Raw genomic sequence first — 24,953 nt, 5'->3', positions numbered from 1 at the left:
TGAAAGTGGTGTGGTGGGTCTATCAATTATCATAAATGAAAATTTACCTTTAGACCATCAGATGATGCTAGTGTAATTTCAGCTACCAAAAAAATGCTAGAGGATGCTAGCGCATGTGGCCTTTTCCAAACTAAGCTTTTGTATCTAGTTTTCCAATCAGCACGCACAGCAAAATCAAGCTTGATGCATTGAATTACACAAGGAGAAGCCATTTTATTTAACATACTGTTCTGTGCAGTAAGGAGCTCCAGTGTGAATGGGCCGGGGGGGGGGAGTCTGGACAGTTCAGGACTACAGCTTTTGCAAGGTCATCTTCTCCTGACTCAACCTTTAAGAATATGATTTAAAAGCTTTCTGACTTTCCTCAGCAAATGCCCTTTGGCAGGATTAAACTGCACCGCTGCCAATGCAGCTCAATACCAAGCATGTTAATGAGGTGTCTTGGCCTTTTTATTAATTCTACAAGCAGGGTAGTCCATTCAGCAGTGACTGAGAAAGTTTAATCAAATAATCTCATTGTTCCAAATTTATCACCACAATAAAAGAATCTACTAAAGAAATACAAGATGAAGGAACTAATTTTTTAATGCTATATCATTTTATACTAAGCAGCAGTGCAGCCTTGAGGGTCACAGTAGCACCAACATCTGTCCCTATGTGGGTATACAGTATGTAGGGGTGTTGCTGTCTACACAAAGGACCTGCATAGCACCTCTGCAAATTATCTGCTTATGGTTCTTACTGTTACTCTCACTAAAAATTTATACTGTTAATGGATTATTTTTTTTTAACAAAGTCTTTTCATTTCAAAAAAACAGCTGGAAGAAAGTGCAGTGAGATACTGTCTTTATGATATGATGAAATATATACATTGTAGGTGACAAAAAGCTGAAGAGAGGACACCTTTTTGTATATTGTGGGGAGAAGGGGGGGTCTGGGTTAGTAGCAGAATATTTATAGTAGCTTCTGAAATTATTTCCAGAAGATCTGGAAAAATAAGTATGGTTAACTTAAACAGGGTTCAAAATGCATACATGGAAGTAAGTGGCTATGCCCCACACTATAGAACCATATTGCAAAAGTGTAATGTTCCTTGATCTTCTATGCTCCCAGATCAAAAATTCAGCTGTGGGATTTTTAATGTTTCAGACACATGAGTGGCTTCAAACAGCTGCCATTAATTTTATACAGTAAAAAATTGCCTGTCAAATCAGTCTCCAAGTGTTCCTTTCTCTTCAGAAATCTCTCCTGCTGAGAAAGCTGCACAGTCCAAGGCTAGTGACACATTTTCTGCATCAAAAAAATGTCAACTTTAAAAACCACCTTCAAAATTAGAAAAACAAAAGTTCATCTGAAAGGTGAGAATTATCAGATATTTCTTGGGGCTAGCACATCTTCCAGATAAGTAACTTCAAGCATAATGTGAATATTGTGCTGTAATTCACTAAAGCAACTGCCTTCCCTGAGCACAAATCCATTAAAAGTTTTCTTTCAAGTTCTCTCCAGAGTCCTTCATTCTCTCCCCTATATTTTTGTTGCTATTGCTTCCCCCTCCCATGGTTTTTCATGGGCTAGCCAGAGTAGACAGCTGTTGCTATGACTTTCCCCTCTTCCTTATTCCCTGGTTGTTTAGCTTGCCTCTCAGCCAAACTCATGTGAAGGACAAACTAGGAACAACACAGAGATAAATACAGAAAACTTGCAAGACCAGTATCTAGTCTTTCCTTAACCTCTGTTTTGTAGCCCATTATTTCTGGTACAAATTACTTGAAATGGCAGAACATGAAGGGATACCAAGGCTATGTAGAACACAGATTGACTTTGAGATTTAAGCCTCTGGTATTTCTCAAAATATGGCGTGCTGAAGAGGTCTGCTGTTCTGTATTTTCTGTCACTGACAGCTCCTACAGTCCCTTTGGGGTCTCTTGCTGGAGGAAGGATATGTTACTATTTTTCTGCTCTTTGCATTTCAGTTTTTGATTTGAACTGGGAAGAGAGGCAATGGGAGCGTTCATAGACGACCAAGACATGATGAGATGTCCTAAACTTTTTCTGCACTTCTCTAACAATGGATAGCAAAACAATAAATAGGCCTATTTTCAATTCCAAATATAAGGGACTTCTATTTTCCACTGTGTCTGGCAAAGAATAAACTGAACAGTTTATATCCAACCACTTCAAAGTAGCAAATTAAAATCAGCTTTCTATAAAGCAGCGTACTTCCCAGGAACTGGGACACTGACTCTGTATGTCCCTTCCTGACTACAACAGGCAGCTACATCATAATTTCCACAGCTTTCCAGCTGCTTTCAGCAAGGAGTCATGTCAGAAATTCTGATGCTTGTTTTGTTTTGCCTGTGCATTGCAGGGGTCTTAGAACAATGTGAGAGCTCAGGTGAAGAATGTGCTGCAACTTGTTTTAAATTCATTTCACTGTGCTCTCAAGCACAGTCTCTGTCTCTCTACTTGAGAGACCAAGTGTGAGTCTGCTGAAGGTGGTCGGGCTGATTTTTTGCTTATTATTCAGTCTTGCATTTGGCCATTCTCTGCCTGCTCTTTCAGTCTTTCTTGGTTCTCTGGGTTTATATAAACCATTTAAAGGTGGTACTAAATATTTTGAAACACAAATGCAAGCAAAGATTATCCAGGATAGACTAAAAAGTTTCCAGCTATGTGGTAAGTTTTGTTGTTGTTGTTGCTGATTCAGAATACCTTATGTGTGAAATAAATAGATTATGTTCAAAGTTGCCCTCCTATTCAGTCTGAATAGCATACTAAAATTAGTCCCACTGATTGAGCTGGAGCTGCTTTGGATATACAGTAGCAATATATTCCTGTGGATGTCAAATTTGACCCCAGCTAGAGAAAATTAATAGTTTTGCCATACAAGCATTTCCATATATTATATAGGACTTTTATCATGTATTTCTGTCTAATACAAAAATTCTTGGGGTGGGAATATCTGATTAATGACTCACATATATACCTTCAGTGCTAGCATAAAAATACTAATAAGCAGAAACATACATCAGCTCCAGAAGATTCAGTTAGAAGAGTACTTGCTGAAGGAACAAGGGTTGTCTTCTAAAGACTTGGTTCCTAAGGGTGATTTTTATGAACTGGAGAAGAGGGAACATGTCAGCTTCATGCTGTAGTTTCTGCAGCTGTGATTATTTTGTTACCCAATGAAATATTTTTGCTATCTTATCCTAATACTGTTACTGTATCCTTTAAATGTAAAACTCTTATGGAGGTGTGGGGGTGGGGAGAAATAAAAAAATGCACTTACCTTCTTCATGAAATGAGTAGTATTTTGGTAAGTGTAAACTTCCATCCCAAAGAACCTTTTGGCAAGCTAGTATTGATGGGAGGTAAAAATAAATACAGTTTAAATTATATTTTCTTCTGACGTGGCATCATGTTGTAGACAACATAATGCTATTATATCTTAATGGCTGTGCCTTTTAAGAGCTGACTATCAGTCAGAATATAATTTCATGTTGGCTGGAAAAACATAAAAAGGTGTATCTAACAGGACAGGAGAAGTCACCACACTGGAATGAGTACTAATTGTTCCCTTGCTATAGGGCTCTGCCATTTTAAAAAATACACCATTTCCTAACTATTCTGTGTTTGGATGATTGCAGGTGTTTTATGAAAGTAATGCACTAGCAAGACATTCAGAAAAGCTGTTTATAATCACTCCAGCTTGGTGTTGTGTACCATGCTAGGTGGCTCAAACCTAAACTCAGTCAAATCCTGCTCCATTTTGTCCACTATTCCTTAAATAGGTATATACGATAGGTTTAGCAAATGTTTTCTTTTTAACTTGTTTCTTACTCTTGGTAGCGTTGCTAGTATACTACAATATTTTTTCTCCTCATATTAAAAATCTTAAGTAGTTCCATAAATCTACAAATTCCAAATCACGTGGGATCCCATATTTTATCTTTTAATGTCCAATGCCATATTGTAATGTTTCAGTTTTAGCTACAATGCTTAAACATAATTAAAACAATATACACAAGAATTTTTACTTGCATGTCTCCAGCAGCTGCTATTTTTTAAGAAACATCACTCACAGCAGGGTTTGATAAGATCCTAAGAGCTAGCTATGTTGATGTTACCTCTTACTACACTTTTGAATTGCCATCTCTATTAAACATTTCAGTGAGCTTTAAAATTTTCACTCCCGTGCATTTTTTTCCCTCTCTTGCAAGATGCATGTTCACTTCAAGTTTGTCAGCCCTGCCACCTAAGCTGTCCACAGTCACTTGCTTGTATGACAGGAGAAAGTATTAACACCCATCGGTCATTTCAATTTACACCTTGAAATGGCAGCAGCTGGGAAAGAATAAAACAGCAGAAAACTAATCTTTATTGGACAGGGAAATTAGATGTTTCTGGCATATTAAAGTGGAGACGTGTGTAATAAGGCCTCCAATTCCCATGGCTCCTCTCTTGGGGCTACAGAAAATGGGTAGCTAAATACTTCAGTGATGGAGGCAAAATATCTAGCAGGGCTGACCAAGCCTCTGCTAGTCTGCACCAGCCCATGCTGAGAGGTAGGTGAGTGCTCAGCAGGTGTCACTGCTTGGCTGGTCAACAATGTCACTTTCTTGGTTGTTGGAACCTTTGCTTGGTCTGAGACTCACAACTTTATACTGTTTTCTCATGCCAATGTGAACTAGTCCTGTACTGAGCACAGCCAGCCCAGCTGCCTTACATTTCTGGACCTGTATTGTTATTTTTAGTACACTTTGAGAATCTCGTACCTATAGCAATGGAGGAATTTGACACTAGATACATGCAGTATTACATGCAATTCTCAGATGAAATCCTATTCTTGTCCATCACTTAAACCCAGAGAGAGCAGGGGCTCTGCATACAGAATGATGCCGGACTGCGGAGGCCTGACTGAAATGTTTAATCCCATTCATGCCTGTTGTTATCATTACTCCTGCCCTGAATGCCCTAAAGAGACTTAAATCAAGCCTGTAATCAGTATCGGTATATTTAGTGACCATTGTGTTTTTGTCCTCTCATCTTAGCAGAAATCATGCTTCTGCATTGGTTTGTGTACCTTACAAGGAGCTCTGTTGCTTTGCAGGTAGGCAGCATCAAACGCCTGCACAGTTACTCTCTGCTTGCACTGCTGGACTACTGCTGTTCACGCGTATTAGATTTCGGAACTGACCTCCTCAGCAACACTTTCACAGGCTCACAATAAGGGTTGCATAGGAAATAAAATAAATTCAATGCATTCTTTAGTACATGTGTATTTCAGATGAAAATTAGTTTGGCTTTCATCTGCTGGAGTTTGGGTTTTTTTTAACTCTTTCTTTCTGACAATGGTGCAGTGATCCTGTAATGTTACCTTTGGTGATAATGAAAGGTCATATTTAACTGATACCAGCTCGCTTCCACATTCAATAGCTTGGCGTTTTAATGTTCCAGGTAAACTGAGCTTGTGCAGGGGTGAAAGGGAACAATCTTTTCTCCTTGGATTTCTTTTTTTTTTTTTCCTATGAGACACAAATACACAAGAAACTCTATAACTTCAACTACCTCTGCTTGCAGGTGATCGAATTTTGTCTGAGTATCTATTATCAGATTTTTATTTTTCTGTTTGTGACTAGAGTGTACAGGTAAGAAGCCGGGTGTTGATGGGACGGGTTCAGCAGCGTTACGGGGAAAGCGGGAGGGTGCTCCTGTCAGACGGGGCCCACGGTCGCTTCAGGACGGTCGCAGCTAGGGACGGCGAGGGTTGTCACCCCCCCACCCACCCACCCTCCGCGTTCGTCCTAGTTTGGCCTAGGAAGCCCGATCCCCTCAGGGCTGCGGCCGATCCCCTCAGGCGCGGGCGCCCTTTCTGCCGGGGAAACCCGCTCCGCCCGCCCTGGCCGCGGGGGCACAGCCCACCCGCCCGTGCCCCGGCTCCCTCGCACCGCTCTTCCATCGCTCCTTCCTGAGGAGACGCCGTGACGAACGAGGCAGCCCGCCCTCCCGGCGGCTCGGCTCCCTCCGCGGCGGTAGGAGCCCTGCAGGGGAGCGAGCACCGGCCGCTCCTGGCCTGAGTGAGGAGCGGGTGGCCCCGCCCCACGGCCGCCCGCCAGGGGGCGAGCGGCACGGGAGGTTGGCGGCGGCGGGGCCGCGGGGCTCCCCCTGCTGGCGGCCGGCGGCAACGCGCGGGGTGGGGGGCGCGGAGCGCGCCCTGCCCGGCCCGGCCCGGCCCCCGCCGCCGGCTCTCCGCGCCTCGCAGGCGGCAGCGGCGGTCGGTCGGTCGGCCCGTCCGTCCGTCCGTCTCCCTGCCTGCTCCTCCCGCCGGGGGGCCAGCGCCGGCCGCAGCCCGGAGACCCTCTGCCGCGGGGGACCGCCGCATCCCCCGCTCCCTCCCCTCCTTCCTTCCCGCCTCTTACCCGGCCGGTGAGCGCCGCCGGCTCGCCCCGCCGTGAAGTCTGGGCGCCCCTCAGCCATCGCTGCTGCTCCCCATGGGGATCCGGGAGTTCCCCAACGGCTCCGCGCGGGGCAAAGCCGCCACCCTGTGAGTACCGCTGCGGGGCCGGGCCGGGCCGGGCGGGCTGGGAGGGACGGGGACACCCCACCCCACCCCACCTCACCTCAGCCGGCGCCGCCGCCCGCCCCCGGGGGGGTCGCTCCGGCGCAGAGCGGCGAGGAAAGTTTGCGGCGCCGCTGCCGCGGGCGGCGGGCCCGCTCACCTGCCGGCGGAGGTCCCGCCGCCCGCCGCCAACTTCGCCTCGGGGCGGCGGAGGGCGGCGGCCCCGGCGGCGGCGGCGCTGCGCAGCCCGCGGTGTCGTGTCTCCGTCCGTCCGTCCGTCCCTCCGCCGCCCCGCTGACGCCCCTCTCCCGGCCCCCAGCGGCATGCGGCGCTCCCCCGATGTCAGCCCCCGGCGGCTGTCCGACATCAGCCCGCAGCTGCGGCAGCTGAAGTACCTGGTGGTGGACGAGGCCATCAAAGAGGACTTGAAGTGGTCCCGCTCCGTGGAGGACCTCACCAGCGCTTCCGTGGGGCTCACCTCCATCGAGGAGCGGATCCTCCGCATCACCGGCTACTACGGCTACCAGCCCTGGGCCGCCAGCTACAAACGTGAGTCCCCACGGCTGGGCGCGGGGGGGGGGGGACGGGACACGGACACGGACACGGACACGCCGGGGGCTTTGCGTGGGGGCCACCGCGGCCCGGAGCCGGCCGATGAGTGTGGGCGCGGGGGGTCCGATCGCTTCGCTTGCCCCGTGGAAGCGGTCCCGCTCTCTGCAAAGAATTCCGTGCCCCTGCTGCGCTAGTCCTTAGGCAGTCGCAGGCTCACGGGAGCGGAGTGCTAAGAATCACGACAGCTAAATTCCGCTAAGAAAATAGGTCAAATATTTGTCTTAATGTTGCAGACGCACTTAGTGATGCTGGTTACCGTGTTTGTGGCGGCTCTGTAGAAGCCCAAGTGCATTCATGCACATACTGTTTTCACAAGGAATACGTTATCAGTGCATCTTTCCGTTGTTTTGGGGGTCTGTCAGATTTTCACAGCACTTGACCTGAATCTTGTGCCTTTTACTATGTCAAATGGAATTGCTTCTTCCATATGCCTGCACTTGAGTAAGAAACTTCGCATGATATCAGCATGAAGAGAGACTTAGCTGTGTTCTTTCACGTACGTGATTTTCAAAGGAAGTGACACCCTATTTCTTGGCCATCTTTCATCACCATGATGGCAATTGCATGAATTAACAAGTTCTAAGAATAATTTACCAATTAACTGAAGTCATAAAAATATTTTGGTTGTCTTAACGTCCTTCATAAGATCACAGGGTTTTTGTTGTAAGAAGGATTCTGCTGTAACAGAAATCATTGCTTTGCTGGGAAGACTGGCTCTGACAAAGTGATTGTTTTCATGTTGCACTTTTCTAAGTATGAAGTGTAAATGTTCTGAAATGTTTACTCATGGATTATCTGTTTGGCAGTGTGCTTAACGATGGAAGAGAATGATACAAGAAAGTGTGGTACACAGTACTTGTTCAGTTTTTCTGTGAGGAAGAGCCACTCCTGATTGCCTGATTATAGGATTTATAAATATTCTAAGACTTCTTCTGCAAGAGCCTTATATTTTCCTTGATTGTGATTATGACAGAAATATGTGACATTTCCTACTTCACTGACAGGGAGTATGGGATTTCTCTAAGAGCAATTCCCTTGCCTGGATTGGGACCATTCTTGAGAGTAAAGCTTATTCAGGTCAGTTTTCAGGATCAGATCATATGCTGATGCCAGACTGAGTTGGATGTTAGTGCTTCAGTCTGACAGAGTGACTAATAGTCCAGTTGAAGTCGCACTGAGCTGCTATGGCTGAACCTTCTGAAATAATAAAGGTCATGCTGGCTCCTCAATTATAACCTATTTGTTGAAATTTATAACTGTGTCTGAAAAAGTTAATTGCAAGCCTAAGCCTGCTATTCTAGTTATATTTTCTCTCATAACTCGTTCTGAATAACAAAATTACATACTTGAGTTATAATGGTGGGGGATAAATATACAAAGTGTGTGAGTTTCATAAATGTATGTCTAAAAATAATAGGTTATGTGAAGTCGTTGCCAATTTAAAATCTGAGTTGCTAGGAATGTAGAAGAACAAGCAGAAGACAAGACCCATCTCTCTGGCTGGTATAATATGGCATAGCTGAAACAGAGCAGGGTTGATCTGCATCAGCTGAATACCTGACTGAATGCATGTAAGTGGGGTAGATCATTGAAAGTGGGAAGTCAACTTTGTCACAGCTACTTTGAAACCTCTTTGAATAGTCCTTCAAGCTGGGCTGATGCCCAGTTTGGGGATATGAACTTTCCTTGTCACCTTCCAGTTAGAAGGTTTAGTTGGCCCAAGAACTGCGAACAAGCACTTTTTATTAAATTCAGATTGTACCCTGGGCACCTTTTGTCATCTTATTGCGCATGCTTGTAGACATTTAGGTGCTGTTGGCACTATAATTATGGAGTGCATTAATAATGGACCTGCTTTCTGGAAAATAAGTCTATAATCTGGTCTGATCTAGATTTGGTATCTCTCTCTCAGTGACATTCTTTCTATTGTAACTAAATCACCTGTAGGGCCAGATCTGTTTTTTTCACACTGGAGTGTATTCCTCTCATACTTTATTTAGACTGTTTATATAAATATTTGTTTGTGTGTATAAAATTGTTTGAGACATTCAGAAAGCTTTTGCTAGTTTTTTTAACAAAACTCTGTGAGGGGAAACTACCAGAGATCATCAGAGAGAGTGTTGCCATGACCCCAAAACTAGCTTGGAGACTAGCTTTGTTGCGGTAAAAACCTGACCATTTAAAACATACTGGGATACCTCAGTGTTGTGTACCAACTGCAGTATTTAATATATGTATAAATTAGATGGAAAGAAGGGAGGAAGAAGTGAAAATCTGCTGAAGACACAAACTGATATGGATTGGACAGACAAGAAAGGACTTGTCATTACTCTAGGGAGACCTGACCCAGCCAGGTGAATAGCCCAAATGTCAACAAATGACATTCAGTTATCCTGAACAGAAGCCTCTTGTTTCCTGAAAATGCCAAAATTACTTGCAAAATTTCACATCATTACATCAGCTGGTGAGAGGGAATAGTTTGGGACTGTACACAGCTCAGGGAAGACCTCTGCTGTTTGACTACACTTGCAAACCAGATTTTAGAAACTGAATGATGTACTTCTGTGTTATGATGCCTTCAGAGAATTTAGTGGTACGGCCTAGTGAAATACTGTGTAATATTGGTTATCTCCTCTCCAAAAAGATTACAAAAGGCTCTGAGATGAGTAAGGAGCAAGAGTACAGACAATCTATAAAGACTCTCAAGAGTTTTGGCTGTTTACCTTACAGAGGTTGAAACAAAAGTATGGGAAGTACTGCCGCATATTGCTCAGGCAGATACAGAGTTTTTCTTCTTACTGTGTCATAAGAGCAAAATGGGTGGACAGTCAATGCAGCTGGAAAACCATCAATTAAAAACTGATAGAAAAAGAAATAATTTTTAAGAAAACACATAGTTTGTTCTTGAAATGAAGAATTCAAGGGCTTGTAATTGATAGTAGTGACAAGATCAAGAATTGTAATTAAGTTCAAAAAAATATTGGAGAGAATATTAAGCTTCATTATTCAGAATTCAAATTAGCCCCTCTTAGGCTGATACGGGCCACCTTCTTGAGGGTTTCTTGTGCTTTCCTCCATAGCGTCTGCCCACCTTCAGAAAGAGGATAGGAGTGTGTCCTGATCCAATCTGGCAGTTCTTATTTTTCTGAAATTCTCACTATTGATTTTCAGGGTAACTAATTATGTGAATAACTGCTCTCCAGTCTAAATCAAATATTCATATTTGTCCCATGGGGACTCTTTGGCAGCATGTGATTTGATTTCTCAAATGCCAAGGCAGAGGGAAAGAAACACATGTAAGATGTAGTCAGATTGTAGAATCATACTCTGATGCAGCTACATCAATAACAGAGCTCAATATTTGTGAAATCCTAGTTATCAACAAGAGGTATGTTAATTGACTTTTAAATTTTTTTAAGTTACACATAGGGATCAAAGAATTTAATTTAAAAAAAACCCCAAAAACAAAACACCACAAAAATCTGTAGAACCCAGTGGCAGCCTTTTTGTTGTATGGAGAGCAAACCATTGTTAGGGCTGTATTAGCAGTGCTGTTCTCTTCCATGAAGGTTAAGTAAATTACCATGATTTCTGCCTCTAAAAGCCTGTGACTTCAGCTTAAAAGCAGAGACAAGTTTGGAGGTGAACAGCCATATTTTAACTTTCCATTTTGTGCCATTATCAGTAGGAATTAGGTTCCTAAATATTTTTAGAAGTATAGTCCCTAGGAGCTTTTCTGGGCTTGAGAAATACAGTGTCACTAAACTCTTGAACTGTCTTACTGATCTGTATGGAAGACTTGTCTGTTTTAATTATTGTAGCAATTGGCAGGGTGCTTGTTTCCACCCGAAATGTGCGCAGCTAGCACCTTTGCCAAACCTTCATTTTTCTCTACATTAACTAGGTCTATTTTGTGGTGATTCAATATCACAGTCTGTCATTATGTGATTAGTATTTTAAATACATTCATGTGGGCTTGAGCCAGCTATCTCTATTTTGCAATCTTTGCCTCTTCCTACAGATCACCTGCTTCTACTCCTTGTTTAAGATTAGGGTCTTTCTTCTAAAGCAGTGACTTTCAAACATCCTTAGCATGTGTTCCTAAATACAGACTTGTTATGGGCAAATCAGGATTATATGGGTCCCTCCCTCCTTTTAGATGCCCAAGAGACCACCTGACCTCTTACTTTTATTCACTTACCTTCTTTGTGTGCTTACAGATGTTACTCTACCTGCAGAAAGAATATTAAGAGAGTAGTATATACTTTTAACTCCTTGCAGTTCTATTTAGTAGGAATTGACCGCAGTCTGTGGTTTATGGCTTGTGAACATACATTTCTATGACACTTTGACCTTGTGAATAATTCCAGGTTGTTCTAGTGACGACTTTTAAGTGTCAGTCCAGTAACTGTTCTCTGGCTCTGCTCCTCCCTGCTATTTTAAATATTAGTTTCTTATTTTTAATGTTTCTTCATAGTTATTTCAACAATACCAAAATAAACCATACAGTTTTAATGCCCATTAAAATAAAACCATACAGAATTTCAATGTAGTACTCATCCAGCATGTAGCACAGTAAGTCTTGACCTGGATTTTGGAATTTAAGTGCTGTCACCAATATAAGTAACATATTGGAACGTATTGGCTTACAAATATCCCAAACATTGCTCAGAAAGCATAATTGTTTGCGTATGAAAATGCCCTGGTTGCTGAACTTCAATGGCCTTTGAAGGTAGTAGTTTAGTGTTGGTTTTAGCTAATGAAAAGTATGGCCATTGTACCCTTATAAATATTGGAGTATCAGTTATACAGCTAAAGATTAGTGGTTCCAGCTGATCCCCAATGTTCCTCCTTGTGATCTGCTTTTCATGTGCCATTGAATGCTGTAACTTTCACACTCACTAAAAGCAAATCCAGTGGGGATATGAATAAGGATAAAAATATTAATGCTTGAAATTTGTGCAAATACTATTTTCACATAATTGCATCTGAGCAAGAATTTAACTTCTTTTTTGAGGTGATATACAGGAATTTCCAGAAGTTCAAAGACAGAAGTTGAAGAGTATTGTTTTCTCTGGGGAAAGCCATTTTCAGGCCAGCTGTAAGCAATTCATTTAAAACTGATTACTTGTTTTCCAATACATAAATACTGAATGTAATGCTCTTATAACTAATGCAAGCCTTGGTGGTATGGTTCGTGTTGCTGTTCCTGAGGTCAAATGATTATGTGAGAGTCTTGCTTCTCAGGTGAAAACATGGGCTAACATCTGAATGTCTTGCTCTGGGAGAAAAACTTGGATAGCTGCCCTGGGGTCAATCTATAGGTCAACCCCACCCCCCAGAATCTTAGAAGACAATTAAAAATATGTGCTTCATCTGTTGGGTTTTTTTTTTTTTTCAAGTCAGGGTTATGGTGTCTGAGGCTAGATTAATTTTTTTTTTTTTAGTGCTTTTCATTGGCAATACTAACGTAACTAATTGTTGTGCTAGCTAGAGAAGTGAAGAAAACATGCTAACTCCTACAGGTGAAAGAAAGCAATGATAATGAATTGCATTGCAGATTTAAAAGTACTGTAGCATTGTTTCAGATGTCAGCTACAGTTGTCTGCTGCAAGCTAAACCTACATGTGGTTATACGCAAACCAGGGATATTACTGATTTATATCCATATGGCAGCACACACAAAAACTCCTAAAGCCATTTCCCCATATGTATAGTACTCATTGTAACTGAGAATAACTGTCTCCAGAGACAGTCTCTTAAAATATTTCAGAGACCTAATCATAAGCCTGGAGTGATGTCCCAGAATATTACAGGAGACGTTTCTCATTGGAAAGGGAACCCATTGGCCCCTGTGGGCTTTAATTCTTTGGGTGGTCTTGCAACTGAGAATGAGTATGAAATAGCACAATGTGGCCATGGGAGACAGGGCAGAGGAGTGCAGGTGATGAATACTGAGCAGCTCCAAAGATACCACATGAATATTTAAAGAAAAGGGGAGATTGAAATATAGCCAGCCTTTCAGAAGTTTCATTTTCAAGACAATCCAATGGAGAAGAGACATGAGGGTTCTTTGGCTTTTGGCAGGTGGTAAGAAAAGTATTTTTGGCCAATGCTAAGCAGAAAACTGGTTCCTGTTACAATATAGAGTTTCATTAATCACAAATTCTAAGTTTTAAATTGCTTGCTGTCAAGCCAAGCAAATTATAATCTAAACTGGTTTACTAAGCATTTTGAATTGTTTAGTAAATATTTAGTAAATGGTAAATGTGAACGTTTAGTAACTTGTTTACTAAACAATTTTAATTGTGCAGTGTTAAGTAACCACCACTTTTAGCTAGGTAGCTGGATAAATATTTTATATTTTGCATCTAGCTTTCACAGTGAAGAAACTAAAAATTACCACCTACAAAATGGCCCCTCTTTTTTTGTTTGTTTGCTGTTTAAACAAATTAATTGGTTGCTTTCAACTTTTTTTTCAGTGCAGCTTTAATTACATGTCATCTACAGTATGCATTTATGCAAAACAGTCCATGGGACAGCAATTAGGGGTCTGTTGGCTTCCAGCATTCATTTTATACCCTTAACAAATGTTGTTATTTTGGTAGAGTATACCACTGAAGTCTCCATCATGAAAACCTACTACTAAAGCTAGTTGTACGTCTTTGTAAAGTCAGGGCCCATGTTAGCAGTTTTGAAGAAGAGTGTTACCTGGCATTTGAGACTCCTTTCACGGGTGAACTGTATTTTTTTTTTGAAACAGAAATGTCAATGTGTTCACTAATCAATGTGTTGAATCCATAATAATGGATTGTTGCTAAAAACACAAACTACTCTGTAATGATATGGAATAATGAGGGAGCAAGCTAATTTGTTAAAAAAGAATTTGGACACTATCGAGAATTATGAACAAATGCTTATTTTTGGAACTATCTTTATTGGAGGCCCTTCCTTCATCAAGGTAAATTTCTGTAATAGTTCTGGAGTGTACTGTGTGGTGTATATGTGCAACTTAAATCAATTATTTGTTTAATAAAAACAATTAATTGCATGAGATAATGGCATTGGAATCTGGCTGCAAAGTCTGTTCTGGTCTACCGTAATATCAGATACTGTTGTGTAACTGTAGTGTTACTGAAACACAAAGCCACAAAAGAACAAATACTCTTGGATCCAGATGTTTGTCCCTCTTGAAATTGCTGAGTGCATCACCAGCGATGCTCATTAGCCTAATAGCTAATTTTACCAGATTCTGGTTCCTGTCAGGGCTGTCTTCAAGGTGAGTTTTTGTGCCCTAATCTCTTTTTAATGTAATGAGGTGTTTCTGTTTCATATTCCTGGTGTAAATCTGAAGCTGCTGATAATTGCTGCCATTTACTTGGGGTCAAATAAGCCTCAGGATAAAGAGAGGGATGGAAAAATTACATAAAGGCAATTTTAGCCCCTTGGCAAAGTGCCCTTCTCTGAAGCATCTGAGGGTGTAGTTCTGTCCCTCTCTTTGTTTTGGAAGCTGAAGCCATAGGCTTTTCACTATTGCTCGTGAATGATGACTACTCTGAGAACAGTAATACGATGAGCATTTATGTTTGGAGAAAGAAATTTATCTGCAGATCATGGTTCCTGCCTAGGGAATAGCTAGCCTTCATGCAATGTATCTTCTTGTAGAACCTGCTTCCCTGAGCATTTTTGATTCTCTGATTATCTTCACTTGGCACATGTTATTTCATTCCTCAGCAAATCCATGGAAGAAAAAAGATGCCGTGATTGCATGGAAGGTCATAGAGAAATATTTGCTTTATGAACCACTCCATGAAACGTGCCATAGATAGGAGGATGCAGTGGTGGTACTCCCTGATTTCATTTTCTTTAAACTTTGGCAAGCTTGTGCTGTACTCGGTGAGCTCCCCTTATAAAAATGTGCATCCAAGGCATTTCAGACACCTCTATTTTTCTCTGGAACTTGAAGGTCTCATGAGGTTCTTTTTTGTACCAAATATGCCTTAATTTGCTTCCTGTCATTTTGTTTCCATGTATCTGGCCAACTTAAGAACTGGGCTTTTTCCTGAGAAAAGCTATTCCAGTATTGTAGGAATTTAGGTGGCCTAACATTTAGAAAAATAAGGATAACATCACATAGACAACAGGATATATTAACTCAGCAAGCCAGTCATATGAGGCAAGGTTATCTGAATCTTTGAGCTTCTCCAGGACAAGCAAATGTAACTGGCTGCTAGTGAAATAATAAGGCCTTGATCTTGCAATTAAATATTCTTTTTGCTTTGCCTTAACTGGCCTCTGTGCAATAGTTTGTGAAAAGGGGCCTTACACATCTAAAGAGAGCAACCGGATTTTCAGTTTTGGACAGTGGTGCAAAGTCCTACCAATCCCACTGCAATATATGTAATAGATGGTAGACCTGATCCAGTAGCGACAACCCAAAGGGTTTTATCTTTTTTTCCTTGACTTTTACATTGGAAATAGCACAGGTTTGATGCTTTTCCTCACTATCTCTTCTTCACACCAGCTAAGGTACCAAAGTAGCATGAAAGTTGAGCTTGTTGTCTACTGTCCATGTATGCTAGAGCAGGCCAAGTCATTTGACTCTTAAACTCACTGGCAGTTGTGCTGTTTGTGAGCCCTGTGGCAGTCTGGGGGCTCTACCTCACCCAGGGTACCTTGCTTTGGCTTTGCCAGATCCATGCAGTTGTGTGAACAGAGCACAGGCTTGTGCTCAGATGGGAAGTGAACTGAAGACCTGCCCCTTCAGAGATGTTGTTCTTGTGTGAGGATGATGATGGTGTTGTGTGAGGATGATGATGGTGTCTTCATGGTCATGTCCTGAAAGCCTGGAGTTGGCTTTCCTTTTTCAGTCAGTAACTTGTATCCAGACAATGCGGTTTATCGGGTGTTCAGTAGGGATTATCTGCTTGCAAATTTTTGCCCTAGCTGAAATACTTAGTGCCAGGATTAACATCAACCATGCAGTGTTTGTACCGTGAAACAGGAAATACATCTTCATGGCTTTATGATTCTGTTGGCTCTCCTGCTCACTTTATGCAATGTCTTTTGAAAGCTTTGAGACTGATTTAATAAAATATGCAGCCATTTACACTAGTATTTGTTTGGACAAACTAACATTGTAGTAGTCTTATGGTAATCATGTTTAATTTTTTAGCTTGGACACTAGCTATTGCATATGTTTTTGGGTAGCGCTTTCCATGGAACAGAAATAGATAACAGAAAACATATTGTTCCTTGTACTTTTGCTGAAATTATATTTTGCTGTATAACATTTAGTTTTACGGTGTCCCACTGGTCTGGTAACTTCTCAGTTGTTGATTTTTATTCAGAAACAAGACATTTATAATGTAAAGAAATATGTTTAGGTTTGAGAGGCTAGTTAAAGAGAAGAAATTATAAAATAATGTAGAAGTAGAAAAAGGCATGCAAGAAACAAAACCCTAAAAGTCAGTAGAGCCATGGAAAATGCCTGTAATCAAAGCTAGGAGTTTGGATCACTTTCAAGTTGAGCAAGAGGAGTGAGAAAAGAGCAGAAAAGGCTTTTTTTAATACAGATTCGGCTTCCTGACACTTCTACATCATGTGTTGTGACTAGGGGCCTCTGTTTTACAGGACTTATTTCAGCTATTTCTCACATACATTACAAGTGTATTCTGTGGGCCTCAATCTGGGATCTTAGGTTTCATGCAAGCCAGAGATTATGTCCAGACAAGGTGAATTATGGTGCGTTCTGGAGTTCAAAACCAATTTAAGCTGCCTCTATAGTCATGGGAATGACAGGTGGGTCTTGACTTGAAAATGAATGTAAGCCCACATTTAATTAGTATTGTAAGTGTATCGTGGGACTTCTGCATCCAGCCACATGGACTTTCTCCCAATATGTAGGGAGTAAAGCTGTTTTTCAAGAGATTCTCTTTTTCAGTCTGGGAAAATAAATGAGTTGGAATGAAAACTGGATTAACATGGAGGAATAGAGCTACTGTATGCATGGCTTCAGGGATTTCAGGAGGCTGTCTGATTCCTGGATGGTTTCTCCAGCTTGCCATGTTATCCTGAGACAATATATGAAGATTGCACAAAGACATCTTAAATCACTGCATTCCCACAGTTGCCTTGTTAGACTTAAGATAATCCTCTTAGAGGATGCAGCATAGAATTTGACCTCTGGTTCTTGCTCATAAAATTACTTCCCAGTCTTTGGGAAGTATTATTTAATGAACAACTTATTTAATAAACAACTTCTTTATTTTCTTTTCTTGTTTCTAAGAGTGTCCTTTGCTATTTCAGACGTTACACCTCTACTAATGTGTAGTTCAATATCTGTAGGAAATTCTTTGTCTCTTGCAAATAGTGACGTCAAGAGGTAGAGGGCTGTATATGTGTTCTGACTTCATACAGGGTGAGAAGTAGTTTTGGTTTTATACTATTTCTCCAAATGGAAACAAAAATGGGCAGTAAATCATAGAAGCCTGAACAAGTGTATTCTTTGCAGAGAAATTCATGGACAAGAAACACGTCTTGTACCGGGAACGATACTTTGGACCTTCTGTTTCTGGTATGTGCATAGTAGAAGTTGAATCTCACTGGAAATCGTTCTGGCAAACAATATTAGGTGTTCTGTATTTATTTCTAGAAAACTCAGAAAATGAAAAGATTTTTGCCTGGCATGTTTATAGGAATCTTTGCCATTAATATTACTTTAAAATGAGACTTATATCCCAGACAGTGTTTTCTTTCTGCATGTCAAATTCTTTTACATCCTACAATAACACTCCTCTAAAAGCACAATGTCTCTTGTCTAGATAATAAAAATACATTGGAAGTATGATATCAGAATCTCTAGAGTGTAAACCTATACTTTCTTATGACTCCCTAGGTACTTTTCGTTTCTTGATGAAGTTATTGCACAAAGGAAACTGGGAAATGCACCTCCAGTAGAGCACTTCTAGCTCAAAGTAATACATTATTCAGCTCTGCACTCATAATAATATTGCAAATATGAGAGAATTAGAAAAGCTCTTGTGATGAATCCCTGACTCCAACCAAGCCCATGGTACTTCTGTCAGTAACTTCAGTCAAGCCAGGTTTCCCCCACCAGGCTTAAGTCTTTGAGTTTGCCTTTTAAGCAGGCTTCCTGCTTTATATGCTGAACATCTGTTCCTAAGGCAACTGCATCCAATTACACCTACCCATACATGGTCTTTATTATACGTTCCTCAGCACTATTGAGGAGCTCTATTTAAATTATAGAATAATTATTTCTTTTAATAGATGTGCAGTTTTAATTTCCTTTCATCTTGAACTTGGTATTTAATTAGTACTTAATAGCTTGTCCCAACATGGGTAGAAAGCATCTACAGCAATTGAGAAGAGACCACTCTTTTTTCCCATCACCTAGAAAGCTGACTACCCAGAGCCCAAGTGCTGAAAGGATAAAAGAACATATATACAGTCATTTGCAGTTTTAGGTTAGGAGTTAAGTATTGAGACCTCTAACAGGGCATGCTATAGAAGCACTGGGATGGGAGGAGAAGGTCCTCAGAGAGGTCTGTTACCAATAGAAGATTCATATTTCTCTAAGACCAAACTCCCTCATTTTTGCTAAATGCTAAATCATTGGTCATGTCTTTCCACTTCAGATGAGAACAGAGAATCTGCCTGTGCTAGTGTGGGGGACACTGAATGGGTCTGAGGCAGGAGCCTTTTAAAACAGTAACAGAAAGGCATTCTAGTTCATTATTTGTATAAGCTATAACTTGGAAGTCACTTAGGCTTTGATAGCCCTGACTCAGTCAGCTGAGGAGTAAGAGCATAAAACCAAACCTCTTTGCAAACGTAGACAAAGGATGGTGTGCAGTGGGATGGAATTACACTGTTCCTGCAGAAATTTGAAATGCTAAAGATAAAATGTTGTACATGCAGCTTAGTTTTTTCGGTTATTGTTAAACTATTCCCCCACAAAGCCATATGAGTGACATACAGGATGCGGCTTGGAAAAACTCCTAGGTAAAGTTTAAAATCCATCTAATGAAGCTGGTTGGTTTAAGTGCATTAACTTCTTACCTCTTTATTTTCAAAGACCAAAATTGTTCAGTCTTCACATTGGTAAAACTCTGATAGAAGCTAAGGGGAGTATTGCCTATCTAAAACCAGCAACTAATGGTGCGTGCACTCCTGAAGGGAAGTGAGGGTTCTGATCTAACTGTGGTTGTAATAGCTCTGTGAAAGCCGTGCAGTTTGGTAGGCTTGGACACTCATAAACCTCCAGAGTCCCAGGAATAAACTAGCCAAAGTATTTTTACAAACACAATACGCTCACAAGGCCAGAGTCTTCTTTTCCTATTCTAATGCCTTCTGCACTTTTCAAATGGAAGTGCAGAGTGGCTGGATCTGGTTCTAGCTTCCAGCTGAGAGCGATTCCTGTTGTAGCTATCTGTTGATGTAAACATGCATGGTAAATTCACTTCCAGCTAAGAGCGTTCCCCTTGTAAATGTCTAGTGAATTCCTTTGTTTTCTTCACTTTGTTTCCATGCAGAAGGCAATTAGACAGTAGGCATTTGTGATCCTCCAGTTATTTATAAGAAAATGATCCTTCTTATGCTAGGTGAGGACAGCATGAGAGCAATGAAACTGCCTTTCTGTCTGGAGCAATTCAAAACAGGAAGAGGTAAAACAATCCCACATGTTGAGACAATTTGGATCTTGAAACAATTTTTGGAGGGAGGATTGTAGAACCTTAGCTAAAGTTGCATGCCAGGCTGTAGGAATTGCACTGGAGGAATAAGAGAGATCTAGGTCAAGAGATTTTATATTAGTTAGTACCTTGGATATTAACTGCTCTGGCTGAATTACTGTGCATTGAAGAATAATTGGAAGGTACAAAAACATCAACACATTGCAGAAAGGTTTCCTTCACTTGAGATGTATAGCTCTCAGCTAGTACAAGGTTAAACCAGTTGCACTGTAATCTGCTTTGTGCAACAGTAGCTAATTTTACTAAAAGAAAATTTGACTATAGAAATCTGAGCTCAATGTTGAAGCTGGAGAATTTCTCTGACAACAACCAGCCTTGCAAGTCCTGATCTTTCTTGCTTTTTTATTGCTGTTGATGTATTTCTAATAGGCTGAATTATTCTGTCATTTCATAAGGATGGTTTCATTAGATATATATTTTTTTAAGAGTTAAAGTTAGAGTAGTTCTCGACCATTCCCTACTTTAAATAGTATTTGTCAAATAATTTTGCATTTATAAGCTTTTTGGGACTAACTAGTGAATGAAGTTTAAACCTTATAGTAGTTACTGTAAGGTAATGCCCCAAGCATGTCAGCGTTGAAGAGGCATTTGGACAATGTTCTTAATAATATGCTTTAACTTTTGGTCAGCTCTGAAGTGGTCAGGGAGTTGGACTAGATGATCATTGTAGGTCCTTTCCAACTGAAACCATTTGATTTTATTCTACTCTTCATCTCTCTCATAATTTTTGTTACGTTAATGTTACACCATTAAAATATTAAGGACCTTATCTAATAACCAAAATAACAACTGAAAATACCCATGGGTGTAAGTACAGGGTCATGCATCTGCTTTATATTTGAAAGATACGTCTTCAGTGTTTTTTATTCCGTTAAATAACGAGGGAGACATATTTCCTTGGAGCTACTGAGTTCCAAGGCAATGTCTCTGCAACTATTTGGTACACAAGTTTCAAGCCTGCAAAATTATATATGAGTAACTTAAGCTGTGCAGCAGCTGTGTGATGAAAATCATCCATTTGTGTATATTAACTTTTGGGATGTTAATTATTTGTATTGCCCCAAATAGCTGGTTTCTATTGACTGTGAATGTAAAATTTTTTTGAAAATACTAATCTAATATTCTTCAGAACATAAAATATCATTTTTGTTTGTCTATGCTAATTATAGCGATCTAGAAGATTTCATCATTCCTATTATATATACATTGTAAGTCAATTTGTGTGTGAATAAACCAAATAATTTTTCTGTGCAAACAGAAGTAATTCCATTCAGTGTCAAAATACTTCAGTTCTCTTAATCATTTTGTCCTTTCCAACATAATCATTGATCTGTGTTTTAATTTTTTTCATCAATCTGATCTTGTCATTTTTCCAGAATGTAATATAATCCAAAGTAATTCATGTGTGCTGTGCAATTAAGTTTGACACAATGGTCTGTCTATAAGGAAAAATCCTTGTGACAGGGTTTCTTTGCAGTTTATTTAGTGCAAATTAAAAACTGTATAAATCACTGTTTTGATGATGTTTGACTTATTTGAGAAAAATACATTTCTTCTGGTGATATTTCTGAGTGAGCAATTAAACATTATAGCACCATGTTGTGACATTAAGTCTTTGATATCTTGTTTGCAAGAAGCACCATTTCCTTAAGCATGAAGCCCTCTTCAAACCAAGTACATCATTTTATTTAAATTGGTTCTCCATTGATTTCAGTGGAGTAAAGTACTACTTAAGCAGCACAAGCTCGTAGAATCCAGATTAAAGTAAGTAGCCTGAAAAAGACACATAAAGACAATTATCAGTTGTAGAGTTTGGGGGAAACAGCATAAAATTTTCAAATATCTAGCTGAAAAAAATAATAATTCAGATGTCCTGGATGCCAAATGTGACGTGTGACAAGAAACTGTAGTTACCAAATTTTCTGTGATGAAATTTAACTCTGAGTCAGGTTTTTGGAAAAAGGAAAAATTTTGCCACACACAAGTCTTACACAGACTTGTAGACTATAAGAGACACATAGTCTCTTATGTAGAACACAAGTCTTCATGCTCTATATAATCCTCACTTAAGGGACTGTCATCTTTAAGGAGCCACTAATAACCGCACTTTATCTGCAAGTGATTATCTGTGATTTGAACAAGTGGAATGGGGGGAGAGGGAGAGAAATTCATCTTAGCTACTGGGAAGTAAGTCATGTGGGAAGTTGTACTGTTGCTTTCTGTTCTCCAAGCACTGCCCTTTTTGCTCAGGTGCTAGCTTTATCCACTTTGCATGAGAAGTGAAGAGCAAGGGAGGGTTCTGTGATGAAAATGATGCAAAAGTTTAGACAAAGACTTCTGTGAACATCAGGACAAAATAGTCTATACAAGTTCCTTTTTTCTTTTTCCTTCCTAAAAGACAAGTCACTTCACTGATGTGACATGCAATTGCAAGTCCTCTGTGGATATGTTAGCCTATTGTCATGTAGAACTGCAGGCAAATAAAAATCAGTCTTTCTAATTGAATTGTGTTGCAGTATGGTTTGGGTAACTATCTAATGGCCTTCCTGGTGTAGTCTTTGGCAAGGAGAGGAAATTGGCAAAGACAAGAAAAGGAAGGGTACCAGTTTTTATTCTTAGATCAAACACACCAATTTATCAGTGTTTCGGATAATAAGTGCCAGCCAGCAGCAGCCTGGAAAGCTAGAAATAGTTAAGCTTCAATTATCTAGCCTAATTTTCAAGTTCTGCGTGGTTGGGCAGAAGACTGAGATCCCCAAAAGTTTTGGTAAGTTCAATTAACTTCAGTGAGAGTTAGGTGCTCAAATATGAGGGTCTGTGCCTTAGATTCATCCTACTGTCTTGGTCTTCATTTTCTTGGTGGTGCAGTTTCTTTAAGGTGTAGCCTGGGATCTGTGACCACCAACATGTCATTTCTTCTCTGAGAGGGACTTTGTTGCCAGATTTGGCATCATGTTTGATCCCTAGCTTGTAGGTCATTCTTTCACCCCAGGCCCTCAACTTCTTCATTTCTGTTGTCTCTACGCCATTAACCACTTCACCTGTCTTCTCTCTCAACTGCTAATGAATTTTTTTCCTGATCTATTTAGGTTTCTCAACTGTCACTGTTAGGTGTCTGTCTTTCTTCTGACAGCCAGCTGCACTACTAGCTGCAGTACTAGTCAAGGATAGGTAATGATCAGACCTAAAAGAGAGATTCAGAAAGACTAGCACCACCCCCCGGGCACTTATATGCCTAAAAGAAAAACTGTGAACACAATCTGAATTTTCTATAGGAAGCCCAGAGAAACAAGGTGGCCAGTGCCAGAAAGGCAGTTCTCAAAGCAGTTTGGGGAAAATGGCAAGGGGGCAGGCTGGGAAATCATGAGTTATACCAGTTAATTTTAACATTTAAAATGAGTGAAGATAGGTTTGTAAATGACAAAAGGGTGTTTCAAATTGGTGTCAACCTAAAAGTCAGATTTGTTTCTATGCTTTACAACAGCATCTGTACAACTCCTGGGCACCAATACAAATATTATGAATATAAAGTAGAGTCTGTCCTGCAGAGGTATATATTTCCCAATCTGTTTGTGTGCAGTCAGTCATCTCTAAGAATGAAATGTTAGTAAATTGTATTGAGGCCCTCTGCCTCCTTTAAGCCAGCCTTTTCTGAAGAGCCTGGGCAAGCTGTTTGGCCTTCCCTCAGAGCTCCTGCAGGTGAAATGAGAAATGTCAGTTCACAAAGCAAATGTCACATAACTCACCTGAGTTCTTGTTTTGGTAGTTATGATGTGCTGGAATATCCATATGCATATATGACAGGGCAATTAACGAAAAAGGTTTGGCAATAACAGAACAACAGGGACAAAATATGGAAATATAAGGAAAACATTCTGAATCAATTTAGTAAATAAAAAAATACAAAGCAAAATAAAACACAAAGTAAAAGAGATTGTTATGGAAGTGTAAGAATACGTGGGTGAGAATACCATATGGAGCACTGGATTGCAGGCGGCCAAATTTGCATCTGATGTGAGTTCTAGGAAAACCTGTAGGGAAATAAATAGTATAAGACAGACATTGAAGAATAGCAAAGGCATAGGAGAGGTCATGAAAGCTTCAAACAGGTCTGAAGAGCGAGAACTAGGAAGAAAACTAGGCTTCTCTTCTGTTGAAAAATCTAAGAAGTGTCAGGGTTCATGGTATCTTTATACATTTCTCATACTCTTATTTAAATAGATTATGAGCTCAAACATTAACAGATGGACCCCCAACATGTTGTGCCTAAGAGGTGAGTGCTAGCTGGGCTATGTTGCAATTTTTGTATTGTTTTGTTTTGTAGGTAGGCAGAGAGGTAAAAGCAACTTTTATCTGAAATAACCAAACCCAAAAACCAGACAGCCTAGTATCAGTCAGAAATTACCTTTGCCTATAGCTATATAAATGCTAAAGAATGTCAAGGAGATTCCTTCAAATTAAACATTTCCTCTCTATACTATATCCTAAGCATCTTGGTTATGCTTTTTACTCGCCTAATAATAATGGGCTTTAAATTGTTGTTTGAGTATTTCCCTGACTTGGAGATTCTTTGGCCAGCAAACTTAGTGGTTCCTGATAAGGGACAGAGAAGACACAGCTCTTCCACAGAAAGCAAATTTTGGGGGCAGAAAAATTAGATAAAATTGGATGTTCTTTGTGCAAGCAGTTAAGTCCCTACGTGTTATTTTCTACTGACATTGTTTAGACTTGCCCAGTCCTGTATCAGTCCAGGATCACAGGAATGGAGAGGATGGAGTAACATATTGATGTGGTCTGTGCCATCTTCAGATGTGCTATGTACTGGGAATTTGGCTGAGAAAGGTACGGTTCCCCATCCCCCCCCCCCCCCCCCCCCCCCCGCCTCCTTTCCAGATAAACTGTTTTTGACAAGGTAACACTGGAATCCAGAGTCCTCTATCCTTCCTTTGCTTAGTGGCTGAGCCTATACATGTGCAAAATCACACATACCCAAATCAAGATTGTAA

At 40.6% G+C, this 24,953-nt stretch overlaps 1 protein-coding gene across 1 annotated transcript in view; it reads left to right on the top strand.

Moving 5' to 3' along the window:
* The first annotated feature begins 6,143 nt into the window (after positions 1-6,143).
* The window catches only part of SLC35F3 (solute carrier family 35 member F3), a 189,173-nt gene continuing 170,363 nt past the window's right edge, over positions 6,144-24,953 (top strand). Inside the window, exons 1-2 of the mRNA XM_069800733.1 lie at positions 6,144-6,544; positions 6,879-7,108. Coding sequence (XP_069656834.1) covers positions 6,492-6,544; positions 6,879-7,108 — 283 coding nt within the window. The 5' untranslated portion in view covers positions 6,144-6,491. The remainder of the gene's footprint in view (positions 6,545-6,878; positions 7,109-24,953) is intronic.

This window comes from Haliaeetus albicilla, chromosome 13 (assembly GCF_947461875.1).
Source record: "Haliaeetus albicilla chromosome 13, bHalAlb1.1, whole genome shotgun sequence".
Classification (NCBI taxonomy): Eukaryota; Metazoa; Chordata; class Aves; order Accipitriformes; family Accipitridae; genus Haliaeetus; species Haliaeetus albicilla.
The sequence above is the reverse complement of the archived record's forward strand: the minus strand, read 5'-3'. Positions and strand labels throughout refer to the sequence as shown.